A 25,124-nucleotide genomic window follows, 5' to 3' on the forward strand; every position below is an offset into this window, starting at 1 on the left:
TTTTTTAAAAGTCTTTTACTATGAAAGAAAAAATAAAAATGCTATATATGATAAATAAATAAATTTAAAAAGATCATTTCAGCATTTTTCTTTAAACAATTTTTTTTCCTCTAAGTTTTGTGTATTATTGTAACAAATTAAAATAATGAATGATATTATTTAATATTTTTCGTGTAAATTAATTATAGGCTATTTTTTATTATTTATTTATGTATTTATATATAAAAATATATTTAATATATAACGTGTCGGAACGTGTCGAAATTTTCTATTTTTAAGAAATGACGTGTCGGCGTGTCGTGTCGTGTCGTGTCGCGTGTCACGTGTCCGTGTCGGTGCTACATAGCTCAGTAGACACAGTACCAAATGCAAGACAAGGTCTATCAATTCAATGCGACTTTAATTGCAAAAAGTAAGGGCGGCGTATACGGCTGCTCGAACTTTTTAACTCTCTTGATAGCGACCGCCACACCCTCCCCTCTATATTTGGTTCATATTCGACCTTTCAAAGAAAATGGAGAAGGCGCAAGCCATGAGATTTGCAGTCGAATTTGCGCCGAGCAAACTTGTCTCTGCCAGAAGGTGTCCGCCGCTGATTCAATTGCTTGAGACGATTGCAGAGGAAGAGACTGATGATCTGGAAACAACTACTACTCTTCTGCTTCCGATGTATCTTCCTCCTCATAATGCCATTAATACGGACTGAGAAACTGTTGTTGAAGAGGAAGCAAGGAGATCGTGTAGACCATGTTATTGGCCATCTGCGCATCAGTGGGAGCCGTATTGGCTCATACGATACTTCGTCAATGTCAACAACCACGAACACATTTTAGTAGTCCAATTTTGTTTCTCTCTGATTTTGATGTTAATAACAAGGTCTTTCTCGCCACGGGTGGGCTCGAGCAGTTTAGATGTATTCCATAAAGCATGTGTAGGAATCTTTACCAAATCATGTTGTGTCATGCGGACCTTTGGTCCATCTTTCTTTTCTTATCGAGAGTAGTACATGTTGCATTGCCTCTCAAATGCAGCTAGTGACAGGGAGCAGTGAGTAATGTGTCCTGACTGCTGAAATATTTAGGCACCTTCAATGGCAACTACGATCATCAATTGCCTAACAACCAAGTGTTAGGGCTGATTAAGGGATGATGATTTTAAGTGGTCTAAGAGTATCCGGAAAAGTCACTCCCCAGGGTGAACCTAAAGTAGTTCAGGACTAAGAACAGTTACAAAGAGTAGGCTTCGTCCTTCCCCAGCTCTTTCAGCTCCGATGAGCATTCAAATCGCAGTCCATAATTCTCAAAAAACGAAAGAAAATAAGAACACAGGAAGGATTTCGAAGAACAATTGAAAACCAGAATGTACTCATGACCTGATCAGAACCTTCCTTCGCGAGGAGATTGCTACCTGAACATGACATGAGGTAGAATGCCTTACTATGCCATATGATCGCCCAGTAGTACGAGATGAAGAGAAGACACAGCGAAGTGTCCTCTCAGATTACAGAATTCTTAAGAAAACAAAGAAGCCCGTTGCGAGTACAAGAGGATTACTAACAAGGATAGCAAATGCCGACAGCCAGACCAGGGAGAAAAACAGGGTCTAGCAAAAGCAGAAGCAGCGTCCCCTACTCTATGCCCATTGCTTTCTTGAGCTCCAAGACGTAGCCATGCACCTTTTGAGGGTCGGGGAGAGATTTGGACACGCTCTCCTTCTCCATGCACCTTTTGCCCCACGCAATGAGCTTGGGACACTCCGCTTCGATGCTGAAGTTTCCGCACATCTCGTAGGAGTAGAACCGGCAGTAGAAGCCGATGAATGATATGTCCAAGAACCCGAACTTCTTGCCCCCAAAGAAAGGCTCGTTTCCTAGCTCACTTTCCAGTAGTTTTAGGCTGTGGATGAATTCCTTCTTCGCCGCCTCCTGTTCTTCCCCTTTCGTCGTCAGCACCTTCCACCCTTGACCATAGAACTGCAAAATCGTAGATCGGTCCCAGATCAGAAAGTCATCAGAATCATCACAAGCTTTCTCCTAGTAAAAGCACTTCATGCTTCAGTATTATATGTACAACATCAGTCAACTTCCAACATTAACAAACGAACACGACGATAAGACCATGGGGACTAATACCTTCTTGTCGATGAAATCAGCCCAGAATCTGGCTCGGGCTCGTTCGTAAGGATCGGATGGCAAGAGGGGGGCCTTGTGGCTCCAGGTCTGGTCGACATACTCCACAATGACGAGAGACTCGCACACAGGCTTGCCGTTGTGGATGAGGACAGGGATTTTCTTGCGGACCGGGTTCATCTGAAGGAGGAGCTCCCCCTTGTTCCACAGGTCCTCTTCCTTGTACTCGTACACGACCCCTTTCTCGGCCAGCGCTACGCGGCACCTTATCCCGAACATGCTGGGCCAGAAGTCCAGGAGGATCACTTCATCGGCCATTGCCTTCAAAGTCTCTCTGTGTGTTTGTGACCCTTGAGAATCGAAGCAGAGCAATTTCGAAGTGTTAAAAAGGGGGTGAATGATAGCAACTGTTGAGCCAGCACTCGACCCTATAGAATCGAGGAGTATTTTAAATTAAATAAGAACGTTACGTCAAAACGTCGTAGCATCGGCGTACTCCTTTGGTTCCGTGGACGGCATATACAAAGTTTCTCAGCATATTTCGCTGACTCAATATCTACATTTTTGGTCGGCTGATGTCCACACATTAAAGATAAACTGAATCGACACAATTATAAAAAGTTTAAAACTAAATTAAAAATTATAATAAATTTAAGATTATTTTGGTAATTATTATACAATTCTTTTTTATTGAAAATAATATATCGAACATATTTAATTACAATAAATACATTTTGTTTTTAATTAAAAAAATAGTCAAATAATTTACATAGGCTTATGTGTAAACCAATCCCGATATGGTTTCAATTTCATATTCCAACTTCCACCTTAGAATCAACCTTGCAGGTTTCACGCTCTACCCTAAAAGGATTTTTCATCAAAATACTTTACGGTGATATATCCCTTTGGCACACCCAGTGGGATATTTTGTTGATTCAAAAAGACTATGATGACAAGAACTAAAAATTAACTAGAGTTCGACAATAATGCTAGCAAACAACTCATTAAACTAGGGGGCAAGGACAATATAAATTACTTTTAGTAGACCGATTTCAAGCTCCCAGTCCTCACTTAAACAATGTCCCTGGGATTGACGTTGTATACCCTTTTCCATTACGGTGACTGGCAATATTATGGAAGCCTAAAGTGACTACTGAACCGCCATCGCAATCATGAACAAGTGGAGTGACTAGCCGGATGCTCAATGCTTGATGAAGATTATGTACTCCCGGGATGCAGTTGAAACTACAAAGATCAGGGTCGCGGGCTCGTAGAGAGCCTTTTATATATCACATACAAAGAGTATAAGGGCAGCTGATCAAACAACAGTCAGCTGATGAATCCAGCGCAGAAGGTTACTCCGTAACATTGTGCCAACTTTCCGAGAGAGCAATTACAGTGCAGAGGAAAAGCAAAACTTTAGAATGGACTGCATTTTCAGAAATAATCATAACGGATCACTCGAAGAACAAGAAGGAACATTTGGTTTTGGGAAAACGACTAAATAAATGACCTTCCTTCAAATTTAATCTATCAGAAGAGATTTTACATCGCATCATTTGGACAGTGCTTGCTGACACAGAAACAATGATACAGTTCTCATGATAAGGTAACATTTTTACAAGTTAAACCAGGCTAACGGCCTGACAAAAATGTTGATTTGTAAAGTTAAAAGGGAACAGATCCCATACCAATTGGCTGGACCCTACCGCTGAAACCTCCTCCTCTGGATTGCCCAATGCTGTAAATCGTATCTGATAAGCTAGGTCTGCCCAAGACCTTCCATGCTTCCACCTGGAATCACGTAAATACAGTCGACCAAATGTCTGTTCTCCACAGGTGGAACTTGTGCCAGAAAGCCTTGACCTTACATAATGGCAAGGGCAATTGGTGATATTCTGTAACATGATGCCTAGCAACAACTTGTACAACAGTGTGCATGTGCGTTCCTATAATTTGATTCCAACGTCTTCCAAAGCAGCTGTCATTGAAGCAGATGCTTCTTCAAGGGTCCGTCTCTTCTCAACTGTGTTAAAGGCCTCCACGATATCTCCCTCCTCCCAATCATCATAGTCTTCCATCCCGATACCACATTCTAGTCCCACACCAACCTATACGAGAAAGTGATCAAATTACACAACGTTCAGTTCTGTGCATCGCAATTAAGAGACGAGACAAAACCAGATGGTCCCTAAACAAAGAGTTCTAACTTCTGTGAATGAATTGCTATTGAGAGAGTAGCAACTCTTCTGGGGATTAAGGGTTGGACACTTTTACTCTCAAAGGAACCAGTTAAATCAAGGGCAAGAAGATGATCCAACGGTGGTCAAGAAATATATTAAAAGCAAAAGGATGCCATGAGTGAAAACTAAAAGATAACTAATCCATGGACGGATAAGGCTACACAACAAGAACCAAAAATTGTCATGCTCAGACAATAAACTGTCATCACTTTGCTCAGTTTTCCTCTCCCCTCATACTGCAGGATGCGTACAAGTGTCTAAATATAAATCCTTATAAACAAGATTCTTTTTCCAGTACATCACAACATATACCTTAAAATATCAGAATAATTGAACTATACTTGAATTCATACTTGATGAGCTCTACTAGTGTCACTACCGTTTTTCATCACGCTACTAAATATAATTCTTCAAATTGTATCTTACCCCTATTCCTCACATTAAAGCAATAACACATGCCTTCCATCAAGGAAATGATAAGCGTTATGTACACAAAGCTTGTTTCCACTAAAAGGTAAGTCTAATTCCAGCAGAGCTCATGAAAGAGCACGTAGACCATATAGAAAGTCATGCAAAAAAATGTGCCTAGAGTCGGATTATTACGACACAAAGCAAAATATGACTTAGCAAAAAGGTCCAATCAATAACATCTTTTAGCCATACCTCTTTCACAATTTCCTTGACCCGTCTCAAAGAATCCAGAATACCAACATATGCAGTTTTCCCCTTTCGAACAACTCGTATACCGCAGCCCTTCACCACCTTCCCCTCTGTAACCATGCATCCAGCAACCCGACCACTGCCACTGCTAAATATTGCTCGCACTTCAGCAGAACCAATCATTTCTTGTTCCTACGCATATTAATAAAAAAACATAGAATGAATAATCCGAAACAGATATTCCGGCAATATTAAGCGTAAAAGCGATATTTTCCGACTGAGCCCAATTAGACTCAGCATCAGCACCTATCAACTAGCATTGTACAGGTGTGCACATGATAGAAGTCGTTATTAGGTATCCCCACAAGGATTTTTAGAGAAGAAGAAAATCATGTAGCTTTGGCAGGGTTAGCTGGACTTGAGCTCTAATTAAGACAGAGACTCTATTCTAAGAAGCATCTCAAACACCGTATCGCTCTGAAAGCACTGATAAGTGGTCTCTTGGGTAGGAGCAGATATGCAGAGTCAATCAAGTCAAAATCAAGTGATACAAGATTATGCCGCAGCCTCACATAGAGGAATTTTCAAAAGTCTGTTTTAGAAACTAACCTCCACCGACTCGAGAAGTCCTTCCATTGCATTACGTACGTCGTCAATGAGTTCGTAGATTACTCTATACAGACGAATCTCAACACCTTTATTGTCTGCGTAGCTCTTTACCGAACCTGGTGCTTTAACATTGAATCCAACGATTATGGCTTTACTAGCAACTGCAAGATCAACGTCACTAGCACTAATATCCCCGGGCGCTTGCAACAGAAATTTTAAAGTGACATTAACTTGTGGAAGCACTTGCAAGGCTTGTCTTATGGCCTCGATGGATCCCTGGGCATGAAAAAGATCCTTCAGTTCCACAGAAACTAGGAAGAAGAATTCGATGCAATAAAATATAACATGAAAAACAAAATAACCAACTACCCTCCAACGCATGAATTTGAAGCATGTTATGTGCATACCTGAACATCAACCTTCATGATAATATTCAGCTGGTGCAAGTCCAGACCAGAAAGCTTTCCTGATGAAACTGCAGAAGCTAAAGAAGAAAGTGTGACCTTCCCATCACCAGCCTTGGCTGAAATATGTTCATTTCGCAAAGACTCTACACGTGCTTCTGCCTTTTCCCGTGCCGTATCAAGGGACCCAACAACCTCAAACTCATCACCAGCAATTGGAACGTTATTCAGTCCAATTACCTGCCATGATTATATCACAACCAGCAAATTATATGTGGTGCAGTGTAGAATTTAAGGAATACAGGACATGGAAAATGAACAAAATCATAATATCCTACATGGCCACAATTTCAGTCTAGGTTATCTATGGGAATAAGAACATCTCTGCTTCTCATTCGTCATGCAACAAACACATGGTAATAGTCAGAGCATGTGACTGCTTTCATAACATTTCTAATCTGCTTTTTCTTTCTAAATGATAGCGACTTCTCAAAACATGGATAATATATGAGAAAGATGTCAGGGGATGATTCCTGGTACATCATAGTAGCATCATGTGTGACAGATCATAACATAAACATGCCTTAAGCCAATTTTAACTCCAACTGCATGTAGGGAAGGTAAATATTCTTCACACTGCATGACTTGTTTGCATATCTAAGACTTAAGGGCTTTTCATGTGTTACAGCTATGAAGCCATAGTAGAAACTCTCAATGCAGGAATATTTGGATTAAGACCTTATACAGGTTAAAAAGAAATTGCACATTGCCCAGGCATTGAGTATGCCATCGCACAACTTCCGAACTCATAAATGAGAAAGTATATCTGCATATAGCATTGCCAAGGAAACATCTGCTAGCATATTTGGCCTAAGGAAAATTTAGAGATGTTCATCAAGCGTGGCAAGACAGTGTCAATGACTTATCAATGGATGATAAATCCAAATTAAGGCTAATTAGGTAGAAACCCCATCAACTGATGTCACTAGGAGTTGTTGTAAAATCGTATCCCAAGTATCATTATGCCTAAGGGAATAACAACATAGTCAAAGAAGCACCAACCTGTACAGGGATGGAGGGTCCAGCTTCTAGGACTTGCTTGCCATTCTCATCAAATAGTGCCCTAACCTGACCACAGAACAACCTTTCAAGCATTACTAAATGACAGAGCAATCTAAAAATAAAATATTGAGAAACTGTTTTCTGAAGTTGCACTGTGCATATATTAAATTTAACAGAACTGCTGAGAGTTTATTTTACGCACTAACCTTTCCAAAAGCTCCTCCGCAGACCACAACATCCCCTCTTTTAAGAGTGCCATTTTGCACAATAAATGTAGCTGTTGGTCCTTTAGATTTATGAAGACCAGCTTCAATTACAGTGCCCTTTGCATTTCTATGAGGATTGGCCTTCAGCTCTTGCAACTTCATGAAAAATGTGTTTGGGGTTAGCATAAAATCACAGCAACACATATAATAACTCTGTAGGTCACAGGAGAAAATGTTTCACAAAAAACATGGCCAGAGTTTTAAGAGAAGTCTAAATGTCATAAAATATCAAAGGAATTACTCTGTAGTTGTAAGGGGGCTAAATAATGTCCGAAAGCTCACTTAATCATGAGTTATAGTATCTTGCCCGACAAAAGGAAAAAAACATGAGTCAAAGTAGAAACAGGAAAGCCATCAGAAAGTCAACCCCAAGAAGTAAAACGTTACAAGCACCCTGGAAAGATACTTTTAACATTACAAGCATTAAATAAGAGAATAAATTGGGGTAAAAACGTTTGCTAACCCACCCCCGGAAAGATACCATAAGGAAAATTTTTGCTTCCATTACAAATAACTGTACAATGCATCAATCTAGATATACCTCTGCAACAAGCATGACAGTCTCCAGTAAATCATCAACATTCTCCCCTTTGAGAGCGCTAATCTGTAAAATGGCACATAATACTGTGAGACACCATGAACTAGCACAACAAGATGAAAAGACAGATCCCATCCAGAGAAAAAGGTGGACCTGAACCATAGGGATGTCGCCACCCCAATCTTCGGGCATCAAGCCAATTGAAGAAAGTTCTTGCATTACCCGTTCTGGACTGGCTCCATCTTTATCAATCTGATCAAGAAAAAATGGAGCAGCTTGATTAGACACCAGGATGAGCAAATATCACTATCCCAAATACGTTTACTTCAAGCATTTATTTCTTATAACACTTCAGGTAAGTTTTGCTTCAGTTGGCGAACCTTATTTATTGCAATCACTATCGGTACTCCAGCTGCTTTGGCGTGAGCAATAGCCTCACTGGTTTGAGGCCGGATCCCATCATCAGCAGCCACTACAATGATAGCAATATCTGTCACTCTCGCTCCACGAGCCCTCATTGCTCCAAATGCCTGTAAGACAGAATGTAATTGAAGTTAGACCAGGCAATTAACATAATAGAGATTGATCCCGCAAACTATACCCTCACTATAGTAATAAGCCTAAAGTTCAGAACATCATGAACTGGTTAATATGTGCAGCAAAATTACCTCATGCCCAGGAGTATCCAGGAAAACACAGGGTTGCAATTTGCCATCCACAGGCACTAGCACCTGATATGCCCCAATTCCTTGTGTGATCCCACCCGCTTCTGATGCAGCCACCTGCAAAAGTCTATCAGTCAAGTCCAGTCACCCAATCCATAATGCACACGAGCAACTAGACCTGACATTTCACAGCGATCTATGATTTACATTTTAAAATTGATATTCATTAATGTCATTCCTCAACTGATAACAAGTGAAACTAAACAAAAAGTACATTCAGGAAACACATTTATAAAGGTGTATAATGAAGCCATCTAGAAAACCTTAAATGCAGATCCGGTGCAAGAATAGTTAAAAAGTGATCGTAATAGAAGCTTCCATTCATACCTTGCTTTTACGAATATAATCCAACAGGGTTGTCTGCAAAACATTATGCACAACACACATCAGCGTAAGTTATTAACAATGGAGAAGCAATGCCATTTTTCACTCATCTGAGAAAACAAGTGTCTCACTTATATTACCTTGCCGTGATCCACATGACCCATGATAGTCAGCACAGGTGGTCTATCTTCAAGTTTGTCCAAGTCATCTTCATCAAATATTTCCTTCTTCCTTGCCATTTCTTCAACTTTGATAGGATCAGCCTCTATGACCTCCACCTCATATTCTTTACAGACCATCTTCACCATTTCCTTGTCTAAAGTTTGCACCCCATCTGGCTTAATTCCTTTTGAATACAAAAGTCCAAGGATTTCACCTTCACTTGTGGCCAAGTTGTACGCCAAGTCCTCTATCAACATACCCTGTTCCCCAACCTCAAGAATTTCAACTTTCACTGGAGCAGCTTCTTTGGCTGCCTGGAGTCTAGCTGCCTTCCTACTTGCTTTACTCCACTTCCTACCCTTCCTCGCACTAGCTGCACCTGGAATGGAGACGTTTAGTTCTGAGGCCTCCTCATCAATATCATCATTGACCTTTCTCCTCCGCAGTCCACCAGCTGAAGCATTCTTCTTCCGATAGTCATCTTTGAATTTGCCAGAGGCAGGTCCCTTTGAAGGTTTTGTAGGGGCTAAAACTGCTTGAGCTATGAGAGGATCAACAACTGGTTTTCTGGTAGCAAACTTATCTATCAAGATTGGCTTCCTTTCTTTAGTTTTTCCTGAAGCATCAACATCATCCACAGTCGATGATTTTGGAGCTGCCCCAACATCCTTCAAGATTACAGGTTTCTTTAAAGCAGGTGGTGGAGCCACAGAAGGCTTGGCCTGTAACTTAGGTTGCGGTCTTAAAGGTGGCTGAGCAGGTCTTAGAGAAGCTCGAGGCTCAACATGCTCTTCAACCTTTTGAGATTCTGGATCATCAATTACTTTGTTGCTATCGGGAGAATCCTTTGGAAACTTTACCTTTTGCACTGCGGCAACATTGTCCCCTTTCCTCCACACGCTCTTCAAAGTCTTAGCCTTTTTAATTCCAGCAGAATTCACAGGTTTGCCGTTTCTAGGATTAGCACTTGTACTGGATGGTGTTGATTTATTTACATTTCCACCCTCCTTTTTGCTTGCTTGTCGACCCAGATTAGACTTTTCGAGCTTTTCCGCCTTCTCCAACACCTCATCAAGGGACTCAAGAACATTATTCTTATTTTCCAAACCTTCTAGCGTCTCAACCGAGGAATCTCTGCTAGGTCTCGAAGGTTCTAGCCCCACTGAACTGGTCTTAGCATTGGATGGTTTCACAACAGGCCTTGGCGCGGGCTTCAGTAAAATCTCATTCTCGTCGCCTTTATCCCCTCCATAACCATTGTTAGAATCAAGGGAGACGGCATTGGTTTGCTCGGCGATGAAATCAGTCGTCGTGACCGAATATTTACAATGCCATCTTTTGACGCTACTCCAGTGTTTGCCTCTCGGGAAGGCAATCTTGCCAACCAGCGAATAAGGCACTTCAGAGGAACCCCGGTTGGCACTAGTCCCCGCGCTCACGATGGAAGCTGCAGAAGCCAGAGAAACCATCGTTCCTCCTTGCATACCTCCCACTAGAATCATCACCATCAGTAATTCCCACGCAAGAAGAGCCCCAACGACCGAAAAGAAACGAACTAACAAATCCTCAAATTCACAACCCTCTTCCCTCTCCTAAGGTTTATCATAACCCACATGACGAAAGGGCGATTTACTCCAAAGGGTATCAAATTCCGAGCTCTCGACAAAATAATCAAGAAGGAAATTCAGTTCCACGTACAGGGCAGGCGAGCGAATTAGTCAGATACCGGGAGTAGATAATTTACCTGAGACCCGATTCTGCGAGGAATCAAGAAATGGCAATGGGTGTCGGAGAAATCATCTGAGGAGCGATGTTTTCGGTTAGGAAGAGGATGAGACTGAGGCAGAGGGAGAGGGAAACCTCTGTGGCTGAGGGAGCCCAGAGGAAAATATATGGCAGTGGCGATGATGAAAGAGGCTTGAAATTTTTCATATCATTTTCGAGGTGGGGATATAAATACGTCTTAATTTCGCATGTGGCTTCTTCTCTGCCTGTCAAAATTCGTTCTGATAGATAAGGCTTTGGAGAATTTGTCTTTGCTCTTTTTCGTGCTCCATATTTTCTCCCGTTTTTATGTGTTTAAAATATGCTCCTTTTCAAGAATTCTCTTTCTCCATTCCTTGGCGTTTAAAAGAAGCGCATCTCTAGCTACGCATTCTTTATTTTAATATGCACATATCAATTCTTCTTATTGGTATGGTATCTTTACGGGTCTTTTACTCGACTCTACTCTCTTCTTAAATTATGTCTCAAGGATGCTGAGGATTGCACGAGACTTTAGACGAAGCAATTTAACGTTATTCTTAGAACGAATCCAAAGTCGATATTTCACTTTCTTATTAAGAGACAAATTAGATGCAACGTGAACTGTGTAAAGGTAGCCAAACTTCACGTGACTCTCTCTCTAAGAACAATAATTTTTTTCCATAATCAGAACCCGCCCGATGATCAATTGCAATGACATCAAAACTTGATAAATCCCTTTCTTAATAAGGATTGAGCAATTACATTTGTTATGATTTGGATTGCACTCGCTTTGAAAAGTGATGACGATAGAGTAAAGAGCAATGTTTCCGTTTATATTTAAAACCTTAATATCACTAATTACGTTCTACGGACGTTACTCAGATACTAGTAATTAAGATTGTCCAAAATTTGTGAACGTGGACCGATGAAGTTACTTTCTTCATTGGTTCCTTTAATTGTCTTACTCGATGATTCTATTGATTGTTTGGTTCCTTTTCTATGAACCGATATACTTAGATGAAATTTAGGTCTTTTGTATTTGTCAAATTCAATTTATACTCTAAGATAGAAATAAATTTAATATATATATAAAATATGAAATTATCGTTATTTTTTGTTAATTTGTTATATTATAATTATAATATTTATTGTTATTTATTGTTAATTTTTTATATTATAATTATAATATTATTTCTATTCAAATATTATTTTATTTTTGTTAACTTAAGAAAGTTGTTATTCAAGAAAATTAACTTTTATATTATAAATGTTAGAAATTTTAATCATATTTAGAGAATTTCTCTAATTATGGAATTTTATCCAAGCTATATTCCTTTTATATCAAATAGTATCCTATCTTGAATGGGTACCATATATACAATAAGATAAATCTTAGTTTATGTTAAATTTTATCCCGATTACCAATGTAGCCATATATGTCTATGATTCTAAAGAAAATGGTTTATGACCAAATTACTTTAGAGGGTTCAGTAAATACTTCACCCTCCCAACAATACCTTGAAGATCGCCTTAAAAAGGCATGCTACACACGCCCTTTAATGCGGCTATAGCTATACGAGCCGAATGGTGGATCTATTATTGCACATTCATTTGAAGCGTGCATTGCTAACCTAACGGCAAATGGCATTTTATGATGACAATTGACCAATACTACTAAAGAGCGAATTGCAAATTCAGGAATTGGAGACCCGGAGACGATCATTTGGGCGGGTCGGTGGAAAAACACATGATTGGGCCCTGGCCCGTCTTCGTTATAACATCGTCATCGTACTGGCGCACGCCTTGTCCGACCTCGCCCGAACCAAAATGAAGCCTTGTACGCTGCGGCCGAGCTTCGTCCGCGCATGGCCATGCATCGCCTCCAATTTCTCTACCTCCTCCTTCCAGCTCCCTCCTCCTCCTCCTCCTCCTCCTCCTTCTCCTCTCGCTCATGCTCGCGACGTCACTCAAATTCGCCATCGTCGCTTTCACTCTTCTCTGTCTGCTCCGCCGCCGCCGCTACTGGCTTCTTCTCCGCCTTCGCTGCTGCCGCTGCCACTGTTTCTAAGGCCACCCAAGCGCACGACCACCGTCTCGGAGCTCTTAGAATGGCACTCTTGGGCCAAATCTCTCGCTGCCTCTGTCGGGTCCTCCTTCGAGGACTCCGACAACGGCCCGGACTCCAGTCTCCTCTGCAGGGAGCTCAACTGGCTGATGGAAGACGTCCTCCACGGGTTCGACCCTTCACTGATGCACAGAGCCGTCGCTCGCGACGACCCAGATATCGTAATTAGCTTGAGAGCTGATGTCCAGGAGCTTTACAGCTTATGGAAGCAGAGGATCGAGGAGAGAAGGCCCTTTCAGTATATAGTCGGGTGCGAGCATTGGAGGGACTTGATTCTGTGCGTTCGAGAAGGTGTCTTGATCCCGAGGCCCGAGACCGAGATCATTGTGGATTTGGTAGGTGATGTGATCTCGAAAGATGAAGAATTGAGAGAGGGTTTGTGGGCTGATTTGGGAACTGGTAGTGGCGCTATTGCTATTGGAATTGCCAAGATCCTGGGTAATTATGGAAGCGTTATTGCAACGGATTTGAGCCCTGTTGCTATTCAAGTTGCTTCCTTTAATGTACAAAGATATAGCTTGCAGGTCTGTGTGATTGACATGTATCTATTTGGCTGTAGGGATAGCATGAAACGGGCTAGGTTTTAATTTTGTTTAGTTTTTGTGAAATTCAGGATAAGATTGAGGTGAGTGAAGGTTCTTGGTTGGAACCTTTGAAGGGCGTTGAAGGAAAAGTTGCAGGTCTCGTGAGCAATCCGCCTTATATTCCGAGTGATGACATAAGTGGCTTACAAGCTGAAGTTGGGAGACATGAGCCAAGGCTTGCCCTGGATGGTGGCGCTGAGGGCATGGATGATCTTCTCCATCTGTGTAATGGGGCTGCTTCAATGTTGAAACCTGGTGGTTTCTTTGCTTTTGAGGTACTCCTTTTCATTGAATCTCCACCGTCATCTTAATGCGCTAAACTCGGTACGCTTGAAGGTATACTGACTTCTCCATCTCTGGGGACTCGCATGATGAGTCAAATTTAGCTGTTCGTTTGGGCAGATCAGAAGTTGCCGTGATTACCATGCAAATGTAGTTGCTAATCTATGTGAATGTAGCCATAGGCTTGATCATATTTGAGTAGCCAATACATAAGCGTTCAAGTCTAGGATAGTACTTTAAACTTAGTCTGTGGAGTCTGAAAAGCTGAGTAACATTGCACATATTTATGCCTCATTGAAGCGAAAAAGAGCTGTTATTTTCAGTTGTTAGCTCCATGATGTTGTCATTGTCCTCATCATCTAATCTGACTTAATAATCGTGTTGTGCAGACGAACGGAGAAAAACAGTGTGAGTTTCTTGTAGATTACATGCAAAATCAATTACCAGGAAGCTTTTGCAATGTCAATACGCTATCTGATTTTGCTGGTATTCAGAGATTTGTTACTGGGTTCCGAAATCGATGATCAGCGATTGCCCGACTGTATTTCATCCATCATTCTGGAAAGAAAGTAAATACATGAGTATGTGCTATGAACTTGCTTACTTTCTGGTCATTGTTTTCTTGTTTTCCTAGCCCCCATTTTGCGACACTTGTTGCTGTTGTGAATTTGCATTTGCAAGAGTAGCATGTCGATATTGCTCGCATGATCATTAATCCCTTAGTTAGCTTTGTGGTTTAACATACGGAATTAGTTCAATTGTGTATTATTTCAGCAATCATCACATTTATACCTACAGCTATAAACCATGTCATAATTTCTACTCTGGAAATCACGCACGTGCGTGTATGAGAAGCTGCTTGCTCATTAGAAACACAGCATCGAGGGGGCTCAAAAGTGTCTCATGAAGTAAGATTCTCTCCGACAGCTTGTTATAAACATTGCCAGTTGTGCCCTTCAGTGTCAGATCACTCCATCTAGGGTCATCAGCAGCACTAACTCAGCCATTCAAAATCATTTTAACTTGTTTACATGATCATTTATTAGAATCTCCCTTTTAAGATTTTCAGGTGACAAGCTGATACTGTTGATCTGTGTAGCATTGCTGAAGTGCACAACAGAATGCCCATGCTTACTACCACCTCTTTGAAGCAAAACTGATCCATGTTCTTCATCCATCGCGCGCGTGTTGCTGCTCTGAGGGTGGTTTCAATTTCTTGAGATGCCTCCAGCAGTTGATTCATCAGCTCTCAAAGCAGTCTCTGAGACAACGTGTGCTGCTGCTTCATCGAGCTTGTCTCTTATGCCACTTAAATAAACTACATACACAGCCTTACAGAAAAGCTTGGTCCTACTCCTATCCTTCAATTACTAGAGGTTTGTTGCAGCGGGATTATCGAAACTAACAACCCTATCTGGTAAAAGATGAAAACAAGGAGGACAGCAAATGGCATCGTGTTTTCTAAATGTTGGGTAATAACCAACAGGAGGTGCATCTTTGGAGCAACAGAATTGCAGCTATTTGAATTTGATGATGAAGTAAAAAAAATTGTTGATGAAGAGATGAATGACAGCATACTCTCTTTTAGCTTTAGAAAATGGACTCTGCCATGTCCTAGTGATTCGAGGATGACAGAGTAGCACTACGAATTGTGTAAGGTATCTTGTTATATTTATGAAAGATCATTGGGTTGCTTGGTGAGTTGATTACTTAAATGGCACAATATCTTTGAAATGATGATTTTGCCTAGTCCTACCACCCATTTCACTTGTTTTGGAGAGCATATGAGAACACGGCTTGGCTTGCTACCATAAAATTAGTTAGCTCAACTTTGAAGTGGCATCAAACGCCCTGGATTTAAATGTTGAATCCTTAACCTCTTGACATTTACAGGTAGCCTGTTCGCAGCTATCATAAATCAAAAGAAGGGCCAATCATGGTAAAATAAAGATTAATTCACGAACGACAAGATATGGGTGTCCAAAGCCACCCATTTGTCCCCAACCTTAAAAAGGGGAGAGTTTTAACGCCCATGGATATTCTTTGCTCTAGTTGGAGAACCGGGCTCGAAATTGCTCTGATAAATATTTAAACACTGAAACCTGTCCAGGCCTTGACCTCAGCTTATACATGCGAACTTGAAGGCATCATAAGAAATTCAGAACTTTCAAGCCCATACAAAAACAGATTTCAAAGGATTCTACCATCTACCAGCGCTGAGATACATCTGCATAACCTCTGTACAAAAACAGATTCCAAAATATTCCACCCCTTGCCAGCGTCAAGATTCCTCTGCATCGCTTGAATTCAGAAGGGGAGTGCAATCCAGTCGTGGCCTTCCAAAAGAATATACGAGCCTCCTCAAGTTCTCCTGATGTTGGGGCCCTTGGAAAAGATGTAGGTCACCAACAGACGTTTTTCTACATCTGCATAATGTGGTTCGGAAGCAAGACCAGGCAGAGGGACTGAGCAAAACCCCGCATCATCATAACATGGTCTTTGTGGTATCTCCTGCATAATCTTTCCGTGATAAGCACTGATCCCTCCATATTCGTTCCTGGAATTCATTCCCAACTCTGTAAGTGTATTCCTGGGCAAGGAACATGGGTCATTGAAGAAAATGGACCAAATGAGAGTGGCAGCGACTGCTCCTGTGTCTGGACCAAGTTCTCATAAATTCGCTCAGATCCACCATGCACCTGAGCTGATCTTCATATATTGGTGGGAACTCTACAGGCATCTGAACTGGACTCACATAAATTGACCGAGCAAAAGAATATACAAGCCCCCTCGAGTTCTCCAGATGTTGCGGCCCTGGAAAAGATGCAGGTCACCAACAGACGGTCTTCTTTCTAATCTGCACAATGTGGTTTGGAGGCAAGACCAGGCAGCGGGACCGAGCAAAACCCTGCATCATCATAACATGGTCTTTGTTATATCTCCTGCATAATGTTTCGGTGATAAGCACTAATCCCTCCATATTCGTTCCTGGAATTCATTTCCAACTCTATAAGTGTATTCCTGGGCAATGGAACATGGATCATTGAAGGAAAGGGACCAAATGAGAGTGGCAGCGACCGCTCTTGTGTCTGGACCAAGTTCTCATGAATTCGCTCAGATCCTCAATGCACCTGAACTGATCTCTCATAAATTGATGGGAACTCTACAGGCATCTGAACTGGACTCACATAAATTGACCGAGCAAAAGAACATTCGAGCCTCCTCAAGTTCTCCTGATGTTGGGGCCCTGGAAAAGATGCAGGTCACCAACAGACGGTCTTCTTTCTACATCTGCATAATGTGGTTCGGAGGCAAGACCAGGCAGCGGGACCGAGCAAAACCTCGCATCATCATAACATGGTCTTTGTGGTATCTCCTGCATAATGTTTCGATGATAAGCACTAATCCCTCCATATTCGTTCGTGGAAACATGGGTCATCGAAGGAAAGGGACCAAATGAGAGTGGCAGCGACCGCTCCTGTGTCTGGACCAAGTTCTCATAAATTCGCTCAGATCCACCATGCACCTGAACTGATCTCTCATAAATTGGTGGGAACTCTACAGGCATCTGAACTGGACTCACATAAATTGACTGAGCAAAAGAATCTATGAGCCTCCTCAAGTTCTCCTGATGTTGGGGCCCTTGGAAAAGATGCAGGTCACCAACAGACGTTCTTCTTTCTACATCTGCATAATGTGGTTCAGAGGCAAGACCAGGCAGTGGGACCGAGCAAAACCCCGCATCATCATAACATGGTCTTTGTGGTATCTCCTGCATAATGTTTCGGTGATAAGCACTAATCCCTCCATATTCGTTCCTAGAATTCATTCCCAACTCTATAAGTGTATTCCTAGGCAACGGAACATGGGTCATTGAAGGAAAGGGACCAAATGAGAGTGGCAGCAACCGCTCCTGTGTCTGGACCAAGTTCTCATAAATTCGCTCAGATCCACCATGCACCTGAACTGATCTCTCATAAATTGGCGGGAACTCTACAGGCATCTGAACTGGACTCATATAAATTGACCGAGCAAAAGAATGTGCAAGCCTCCTCAAGTTCTCTTGATGTTGGGGCCCTTGGAAAAGATGCAGGTCACCAATAGATGTTCTTCTTTCTACATCTGCATAATGTGGTTCGAAGGCAAAACCAGGCAGCGGGACCGAGCAAAACCCCACATCATCATAACATGGCCTTTGTGGTATCTCCTGCATAATGTTTCGGTGATAAGCACTAATCCCTCCATATTCGTTCCTAGAATTCATTCCCAACTCTACAAGTGTATTCCTGGGCAACGGAACATGGGTCATTGAAGGAAAGGGACCAAATGAGAGTGGCAGCAACTGCTCCTGTGTCTGGACTAAGTTCTCATAAATTTGCTCAGATCCACCATGCAACTGAACTGATCTCTCATAAATCGGTGGGAACTCTACAGGCATCTGAACTGGACTCCCATAAATTGGCCAATATTCTCCATGAATTGCATTGATGTGCATCTTTGACTCTCTCAACACTTCCCAAGATCTAGGGTAGAACCTGAACTTGAAGGTACTGCAAGGCCCCAAATGAAAGAGTTCATCACATCTCGAGCCATCTCCGCGCTTGTGGTGATATCCTGGATAATTCTTGCTTTCAAAAGCTGTCCGATCGATCAAGTTCAGAGAATTCCAAGATGCAAGTTCCTCCAGCTTCCAAAAGCAATATGGAGCATTGGTCTTGTGTCTTACGTGTACTTCCCCATCGGCACGAAGCATTTGGCTCGCGTTGCAAAAGAAGCCAAACATAAGTGTCCTATGCATGCTGTATATGAACAATCACAATTAAACACATCAATACCAGTCCATGCTTTGTTTCCCCAGGAGCACATTTTCAGGATTCGGCACACACGAGCCTCAGAAATGTAAGTTGATCTCCATTTACTATAAAAGCCAAAACTCCACCATCAAATTCTAAGACATGGAAGGGGAAAACTCTACCATGAGGACTCTGTAAATTATCCAACTCACGTGAATTCTTTTTCTTCTTCTAGACTTCCATCCACAATGCTCTAGAGGGATACTTTAGCATTTCAAAATTTGGAATAATATTGCAATAGAGAGCCCACTGCTGATACTAATATCGGAAAAAATATTATACATGTTCTTTGAAATGAAAAAGAAGAAGAAGAGGAAAGGTGGTGCCGCAACAAAGTTAGAATATGATAATTCATTACCCACAGTGTGGATGAAAAGATATAGTATGGTAATAGCCTAACAGACTATAGATAAGCATGGAGAAATATGAGGCACTTTACCACATCAAGTGCACGTCGTCTTCCCTTCCAAGGAACCCCGCATGAGGGAAGTTGAAGATGATTCGATCGAACTTCCGCACTCTCAAATCTACATGATAATTCATTATGGTGGCATCCACTCCATGCAACAGGAAAGCTCCCAGCTTCTTTAAATTCCCCAAATTTGATTTTGCTTTCTTATACTTCCTGATCAAGGCATCTGCCGCGTATGACACAAGCTTATAAGTTAAAACCACATGGCCAGTCCAATTAGTTTTTTCTTTTTCTTTTTTTAATGAATCACATGTTCCTGTCACATAAGGCTAGCCCAGGATGACGAAGCGAGTCTCACTCAGTAAAAACAAGAAAAATAAAAAAAAGACATAGCAAGACTTGAACCAGGCCTAGCAGTGTAAGAAAGGGAAAGAAAACTATTTTGCAATGCTTATATCACGCAACAACCTGAATCATCAGTGCACTTGACATGGCATCATTCAGACTACTACTTCCATTCAAAATAAACTGGTGAGTGATACTATGTCAGTGTTTCACATGACATAAGTCTTCCTTGTGGCAATATGATTGGTTAGAGAAAGGCGACTCCTACCAACTAGACCGAGCAGAGTGGATATCACAGCATTCGTTATAGTCTCAGTCCCGACTTTATCGCAGACAAGAAGGTCACGAAAGCAAGAATTTTTCCTACGACAAAACCCACCTCTCATCCCTAAAAGAATGACCTGCGTATTTCATGACCACCTAACGCCCAAACAGACCATCTATACTCAAAATAACTTGAGCCGTGCATAAGAAAACGTGCTTGATCAGTTCGATCGCTCCAATAACACAAGCCCTAGAAAACCAACAGTAGATTACACTCGCACATGCATAAACCGTGCCGACACGAGGCAGGATCGTCAGCATAATAGTAAGCACTACTACGTTACCATAAAGATCAAGGGAAGTGGCGGTAACGTTGGAGGCAGAGCCGAAAGCAGAGGCCAAACTGGACGAGAAAGAGAAGTCTCCTTCGCCCACCAGCAGAATCTGATGATGCGGTGAATAGTGTTTCAGCCATTTCTGCCTCCGACCCTCTATGTCTCCTTCTCCCTCCTCGCCATTTTCGCTTCCAAGTCGTGTCCTTTCGCTCTCCTCCACCATCGTGGGAAAACTCCCGGCGCCCTCGCTCCTACTGTGTGCTTTTCAACTAGACACGGGCTTCTTCTTCTTCGTCTGTACGCAGGACACTGTTCACAGTCACCACTGACGTAAAAGCGCGTTTCTATTTTGTCTTTGCTCTCCCTTTCCGTACGTGATGATGCCGGACCAGCACTGGGAACGAAAGGAAGTGACTTTGATAAAGAACGCTTGCTTTTTCCTTAATTCACGACAATGCCACTGATTTTTTTTTTTTTTTTTTTGGACAAGAGACAATGCCACTGATTGGACGTTGGCTTTCTGTTTTTTTTTTTTTTTTAACTATTGGAACTAGGAGTCCTTACCCGTGCCTGGGCCTTGGCCCGCTCGATCTCGGGACGGCAAGGCCCATGACTCGGCTCATACCATACTTTTGGGTTGGGCTGACCAAAGAGAGATTTTAGTAATCCTTGACCCAACGGCCGGCCTGGTGAGGGAGAACAGATTCACTTCCGTTAATTGGCCTCGTTCCTCTCATTTTCCACCATCCTACATATTATTATCACAAGATTCCTACGCCTCCTCCTTGATCAGACTCAGACATAGTAAGCTTCACAAGAATCCGTCTCCACCTCACAAGCAATCACGGGCCTCATGAACTCTTCTCCAGCCCTAAGCATTCTTGAGTTCTAGTTTAATGACATGAAACCAGGGATTAAAATGTGAAAAATTAGGTATCCTTGAATCAAAACTTTTCTCCAAAAACCCAATTGCTACTTCGACTGAAAACAGTTCCATGGATGCAGAAGTAAATATAGACTGACTCGTCCACATTATAAAGTTTGAAACTCGAAGAAATTGTAGTACCCAACATCTTATATGAACAAGTCTAGCTTGCACATAGCCTTGCAGATCGGATCATCCATATAATATACAAAATAGCTATACTAGACAAATCACAAAGCTTGTGATGAAAAGGTCACCAACCAAATTTGGCTGGACCGAATAAAAGCTCAAATCGACCACATCCAATCAATGAATGCTTAAATTTCTAGCTCTTTCCAAACATTGTAAAACGGTTACGTCCAAGATCATGACTAAACCTGAAGTAGGTGTGACAAAGCTACACAATGCCTTCTACAAACGCTTGGCTACATCTGCCCTTCCAGCATAAGTACATGTATATTCAAAGAGTAGCAGCAGCCACATTAGATCTATAGGGAGAGCAAATCTTTTTAGGAGACCCTGTTACAACTTCAATAAGCAAAGATTGCTTGAATAATGTACAACAGACACAAATTGATTTTGCCCTTTGACTTGATTTCGAAATATTCCCCTTCCCCAAAAGGCTTGCTACCGTAAAATTAGTTAGCTTAACTTTGAAGTGGCATCAAACACCCTGGATTAAAATGTTGAATCCTTAACCTTTTGACATACAAAAGTAGCCTGTTCAGAAGTAGGATAAATCAAAAGAAAGGCCAATCATAGTAAAATAAAGATTGGTTCGCAAAAGTCAAGATACCGGAGTTCAAAGTCACCCATTTGTCCCAAACCTTAAAAAAAAGGGGGCAGTTTAACACCCATGGACATTCTTTGCTCTAGTTGGAGAACAGGGCTTGAAATTGCTCTGATAATTATTTAAACACAGAAATCTGTCCAGGCCTTGACCTCAGCTTAAACATGCGAACTTGGAGGCATCATAAGAAATTCGGAACTTTCAAGCCCATACAAAAACAGAGTTCAAAGGATTCTACCATTTACCAGCACTGAGATACATCTGCATAACCTCCGTATGAAAACAGATTCCAAAATATTCTACCCCTTGCCAGCGTCGAGATTCTTCTGCGTAGCCTGCATTCAGAAGGGAAGTGCCATCCATTCACTGCTTTCCAAAAGAATGTATGAGCCTCCTCAAGTTCTCCCGCCATTGCAGGTCACCAACAGATGTTCTTTCTGCATCTGCATAATGTTGTTCAGAGGCAAGACCAGGCAGAGGGACGAAGGGAAACCCCACATTATCATAACATGTTCTTTGTGGTATCTCCTCCATGATGTTTCGGTGATAAGCACTAATCCCTCCATATTTGTTCCTGGGATTCATTTCCAACTCTATATGTCTATTCCTGGGTAAAGGACATGGGTCATTGACAGAAAGGGACCAGATGAGAGTGGCAGCGACAGCTCCTGTGTCTGGACCAAGTTCTCATAAATTCGCTCAGATCCACCATGCACCTGAACTGATCTCTCATAAATTGGTGGGAACTCTACAGGCATCTGAACTGGACTTACATTAATTTGCCGATATTCTCCATGAATTACACTGTTGTGCGTCCTCAACTCTCTCAACACTTTCCTAGCTCCAGGGTAGAGCCTGAACTTGAAGGTACTGCAAGGCCCCAGAGGAAAGAGTTCATCACATCTCCCACCATTTCCGCGCTTGTGGTGATATCCTGGATAATTCTTGCTTTCAAAAGCTGTCTGATCGATCAATCCCAGATTATTCGAAGATGCAAGTTCCTCCAGATTCCAATGGCAATATGGAGCATCGGTCTTGTGGCTTACGTGTACTTCCCCATCAGCACGAAGCATTTGGCTCGCGTTGCGAAAGAAGCCATTCATAAGCATCCTATGCATTCTGTATATGAACAATCACAATTAAACACATCAATACCGGTCCACCCATTATTTCCCCAGGAACATAATTTTCAGGATTGGGCACATACAAGCCTCAGAAATGTAAGTTGATCTCCATCTACTAGAAAAGCCAAAGCTCCACCATCAAATTCAAAGACATGGAAGGGGAAAACTCTACCATAAGGACTCTGTAGATTATCCAACTCACGAATTCCCTTTCTTATTCTAGACTTCCATCCACAATGCTAAAGAGGGATACATACATTTCAAAATTTGGAATAATATTGCAATAGAGAGCCCACTGCTGATACTAATATCAGAAAACATATTATACATGTTGTTCTTTGAAATGAATAAGAAGAAGAAGAGGAAAGGTGATGCTGCAACAGAGTTAGAATATGATAATGCATTACCCACAGAGTGGATGAAAAGATATAGTATGGTAATAGCCTAACAGACTATAGATAAGCATGGACAAATATTAGGCACTTTACTTGATCAACTGCACGTTGTCTTCCTTTCCATGGAACCCCGCATGAGGGAAGTTGAAGATGATTCGATCAAACTTCCGCATACTCAAATCTGCAACATGTTTCATTTTGGTGGCATCCACCTCATACAACAGGGAAGCTCCCAGCTTCTCTAACTTCCAAAGATTTGATTTTGCTTTCTTATACTTCCTGATCAAGGCATCTGCCGCGTATGACACAAGCTTAAAGTTGAAACCACATGGCCAATCCAATTAGTTTTTACTTTTTTTTAAATGAATCACATGTTCCTGTCACATAAGGCTAGCCCAGGATGACAAAGCGAGACTCACTCAGTAAAACAAGAAAAATAAAAATAAAAAACATGGCGAGACCTGAACCGGGTCTAGCAGTGTAAGAAAGGGAAAGAAAACTATTTTGCAATGCTTATATCACGCGGCAACCTGAATCATCAGTGCACTTGACATGGCATCATTCAGACTACTACTTCCATTCAAAAAATAAATTGGTCAGTGATACTATGTCAGTGTTTCGCATAACATAAGACTTCCTTGTGGCAATATGATTGGTTAGAGAAAGGCCACTCCTACCAACTAGACCAAGCAGGGTGGATATCACAGCATTCGTTATAGTCTCAGTCCCGACTTTATCCCAGACAAGAAGGTCACGGAAGCAAGAATTTTTCTGCCACAAAACCCACCTCTCATCCCTAAAAGAATGACTTGCGCATTTCATAACCGCCTAACGCCCAAACAGACTATCTATACTCAAAATAACTTGAGCAGTGCATAAGAAAACGTGCTTGATCAGTTCTATCGCTCCCATAACAGGAGCCCTAGAAAACCAACAGTAGATTACGTTCGCACATGCATAAACCGTGTCGACACAAGGCAAGATCGTCAGCATTGTAGTAAGCACTGCTACGTTACCAAAAAGATCACGGGAAGTGGCGGTGACATTGGAGGCGGAGCCGAAAGCCGAGGCCAAACTGGACGAGAAAGAGAAGTCTCCTTCACCCACCAGCAGTATCTGATGATGCGGTGAATAGTGTTTCAGCCATTTCTGCCTCCAACCCTCTCTTCCAAGTCGTGTCCTTTCGCTCTCCTCCACCATCGTGTGTAAACTCCCGGCGCCCTCGCAGTGTGCGCTTTTCCACTGGACACGGGCTTCTTCTGTACGCAGGGAGAAAATATTCACGACCGACGTAAAAGCGTTTCTTTTTTGGTCTTTTTGCTCTCCCTTTCCGTACATAAATGATGCCGGATGACGACGAGGAGCATTGTAAAGAAAAGGAAGTGACTTTGATAGAGAACGCTTGCTTGTTCCTTAATTCACGACAATGCCACTGATTGGACGTTGGCTTTTTGTTTTTTTTTTTACTATTGGAACTCGGAGTCCTTACCCGCGCCTGGGCCTTGGCCCGCTTGATCTTGGGACGGTAAGGCCCATGACTCGGCTCATACCATACTTTTGGGTTGGGCTGACCAAAGAGAGATTTTAGTAATCCTTGACCCAACGGCCGGCCTGGAGAGGGAGAACCGATTCACTTCCATTAATTGGCCTCATTCCTCTCATTTTCCACCATCCTACATATTATTATCATAAGATCCCTATGCCTGCTCCTTGATCAGACTAAGACAAGCAAGCTTCACAAGAATTCATCTCCACCTCACAAGCAATCACAAGCGTCTTGAACTCTTCTCCAGCCCTAAAAAGTCATGAGTTCTAGTTTAATG

The 25,124-nt window shown here is 41.9% G+C and overlaps 5 protein-coding genes across 12 annotated transcripts; 1 reads left to right on the plus strand and 4 right to left on the minus strand.

Moving 5' to 3' along the window:
* Positions 1-1,334: 1,334 nt before the first annotated feature.
* On the minus strand, positions 1,335-2,552 carry LOC104448653 (glutathione S-transferase U25). Its single transcript, XM_010062514.2, has 2 exons — positions 2,132-2,552; positions 1,335-1,972 (listed from the first exon to the last, which is right to left on the minus strand). The coding sequence occupies exons 1-2, from the start codon at positions 2,444-2,446 to the stop codon at positions 1,628-1,630; spliced, it is 660 nt and encodes a 219-aa protein (XP_010060816.1). The 5' UTR covers positions 2,447-2,552; the 3' UTR covers positions 1,335-1,627.
* A 1,074-nt stretch (positions 2,553-3,626) lies between these two features.
* On the minus strand, positions 3,627-11,049 carry LOC104448652 (translation initiation factor IF-2, chloroplastic). 2 transcript variants are annotated; one of them, XM_010062513.3, is made up of 13 exons: positions 10,866-11,049; positions 9,100-10,613; positions 8,963-8,995; positions 8,579-8,692; positions 8,291-8,440; positions 8,064-8,162; positions 7,914-7,976; positions 7,313-7,468; positions 7,107-7,172; positions 6,048-6,284; positions 5,641-5,916; positions 5,035-5,223; positions 3,627-4,239 (listed from the first exon to the last, which is right to left on the minus strand). In XM_010062513.3, exons 2-13 carry the CDS (start codon positions 10,603-10,605, stop codon positions 4,078-4,080), a joined length of 3,051 nt encoding a protein of 1,016 aa, XP_010060815.2. In that variant the 5' UTR covers positions 10,606-10,613; positions 10,866-11,049; the 3' UTR covers positions 3,627-4,077. The 2 variants fall into 2 exon arrangements, with proteins under 2 accessions (XP_010060815.2, XP_039171015.1); XM_039315081.1 differs by having other exon boundaries at positions 9,100-10,777.
* Positions 11,050-12,688: 1,639 nt separating this feature from the next.
* On the plus strand, positions 12,689-15,573 carry LOC104448658 (release factor glutamine methyltransferase). Of its 7 annotated transcripts, none has more exons than XR_001988331.2 (4): positions 12,689-13,516; positions 13,606-13,851; positions 14,248-14,766; positions 14,920-15,573. XR_001988331.2 is itself a non-coding variant. In XM_010062521.3 (3 exons), the coding sequence occupies exons 1-3, from the start codon at positions 12,695-12,697 to the stop codon at positions 14,380-14,382; spliced, it is 1,203 nt and encodes a 400-aa protein (XP_010060823.2). In that variant the 5' UTR covers positions 12,689-12,694; the 3' UTR covers positions 14,383-15,573. The 7 variants fall into 7 exon arrangements, 1 of the variants encoding a protein (XP_010060823.2); XR_005552166.1 differs by having other exon boundaries at positions 14,928-15,573; XR_001988333.2 differs by having other exon boundaries at positions 14,958-15,573.
* A 222-nt stretch (positions 15,574-15,795) lies between these two features.
* On the minus strand, positions 15,796-20,438 carry LOC120285878. Its single transcript, XM_010062519.3, has 3 exons — positions 20,077-20,438; positions 19,151-19,349; positions 15,796-18,657 (listed from the first exon to the last, which is right to left on the minus strand). The coding sequence occupies exons 1-3, from the start codon at positions 20,288-20,290 to the stop codon at positions 17,082-17,084; spliced, it is 1,989 nt and encodes a 662-aa protein (XP_010060821.2). The 5' UTR covers positions 20,291-20,438; the 3' UTR covers positions 15,796-17,081.
* A 1,182-nt stretch (positions 20,439-21,620) lies between these two features.
* LOC104448656 (uncharacterized protein At4g26485) lies at positions 21,621-24,628 on the minus strand. The gene is made up of 3 exons (XM_039315237.1): positions 24,318-24,628; positions 23,395-23,593; positions 21,621-22,901 (listed from the first exon to the last, which is right to left on the minus strand). The coding sequence occupies exons 1-3, from the start codon at positions 24,499-24,501 to the stop codon at positions 22,376-22,378; spliced, it is 909 nt and encodes a 302-aa protein (XP_039171171.1). The 5' UTR covers positions 24,502-24,628; the 3' UTR covers positions 21,621-22,375.
* Between the last annotated feature and the right edge of the window lie 496 nt (positions 24,629-25,124).

Source organism: Eucalyptus grandis, chromosome 6 (assembly GCF_016545825.1).
Source record: "Eucalyptus grandis isolate ANBG69807.140 chromosome 6, ASM1654582v1, whole genome shotgun sequence".
Lineage (NCBI taxonomy): Eukaryota > Viridiplantae > Streptophyta > Magnoliopsida > Myrtales > Myrtaceae > Eucalyptus > Eucalyptus grandis.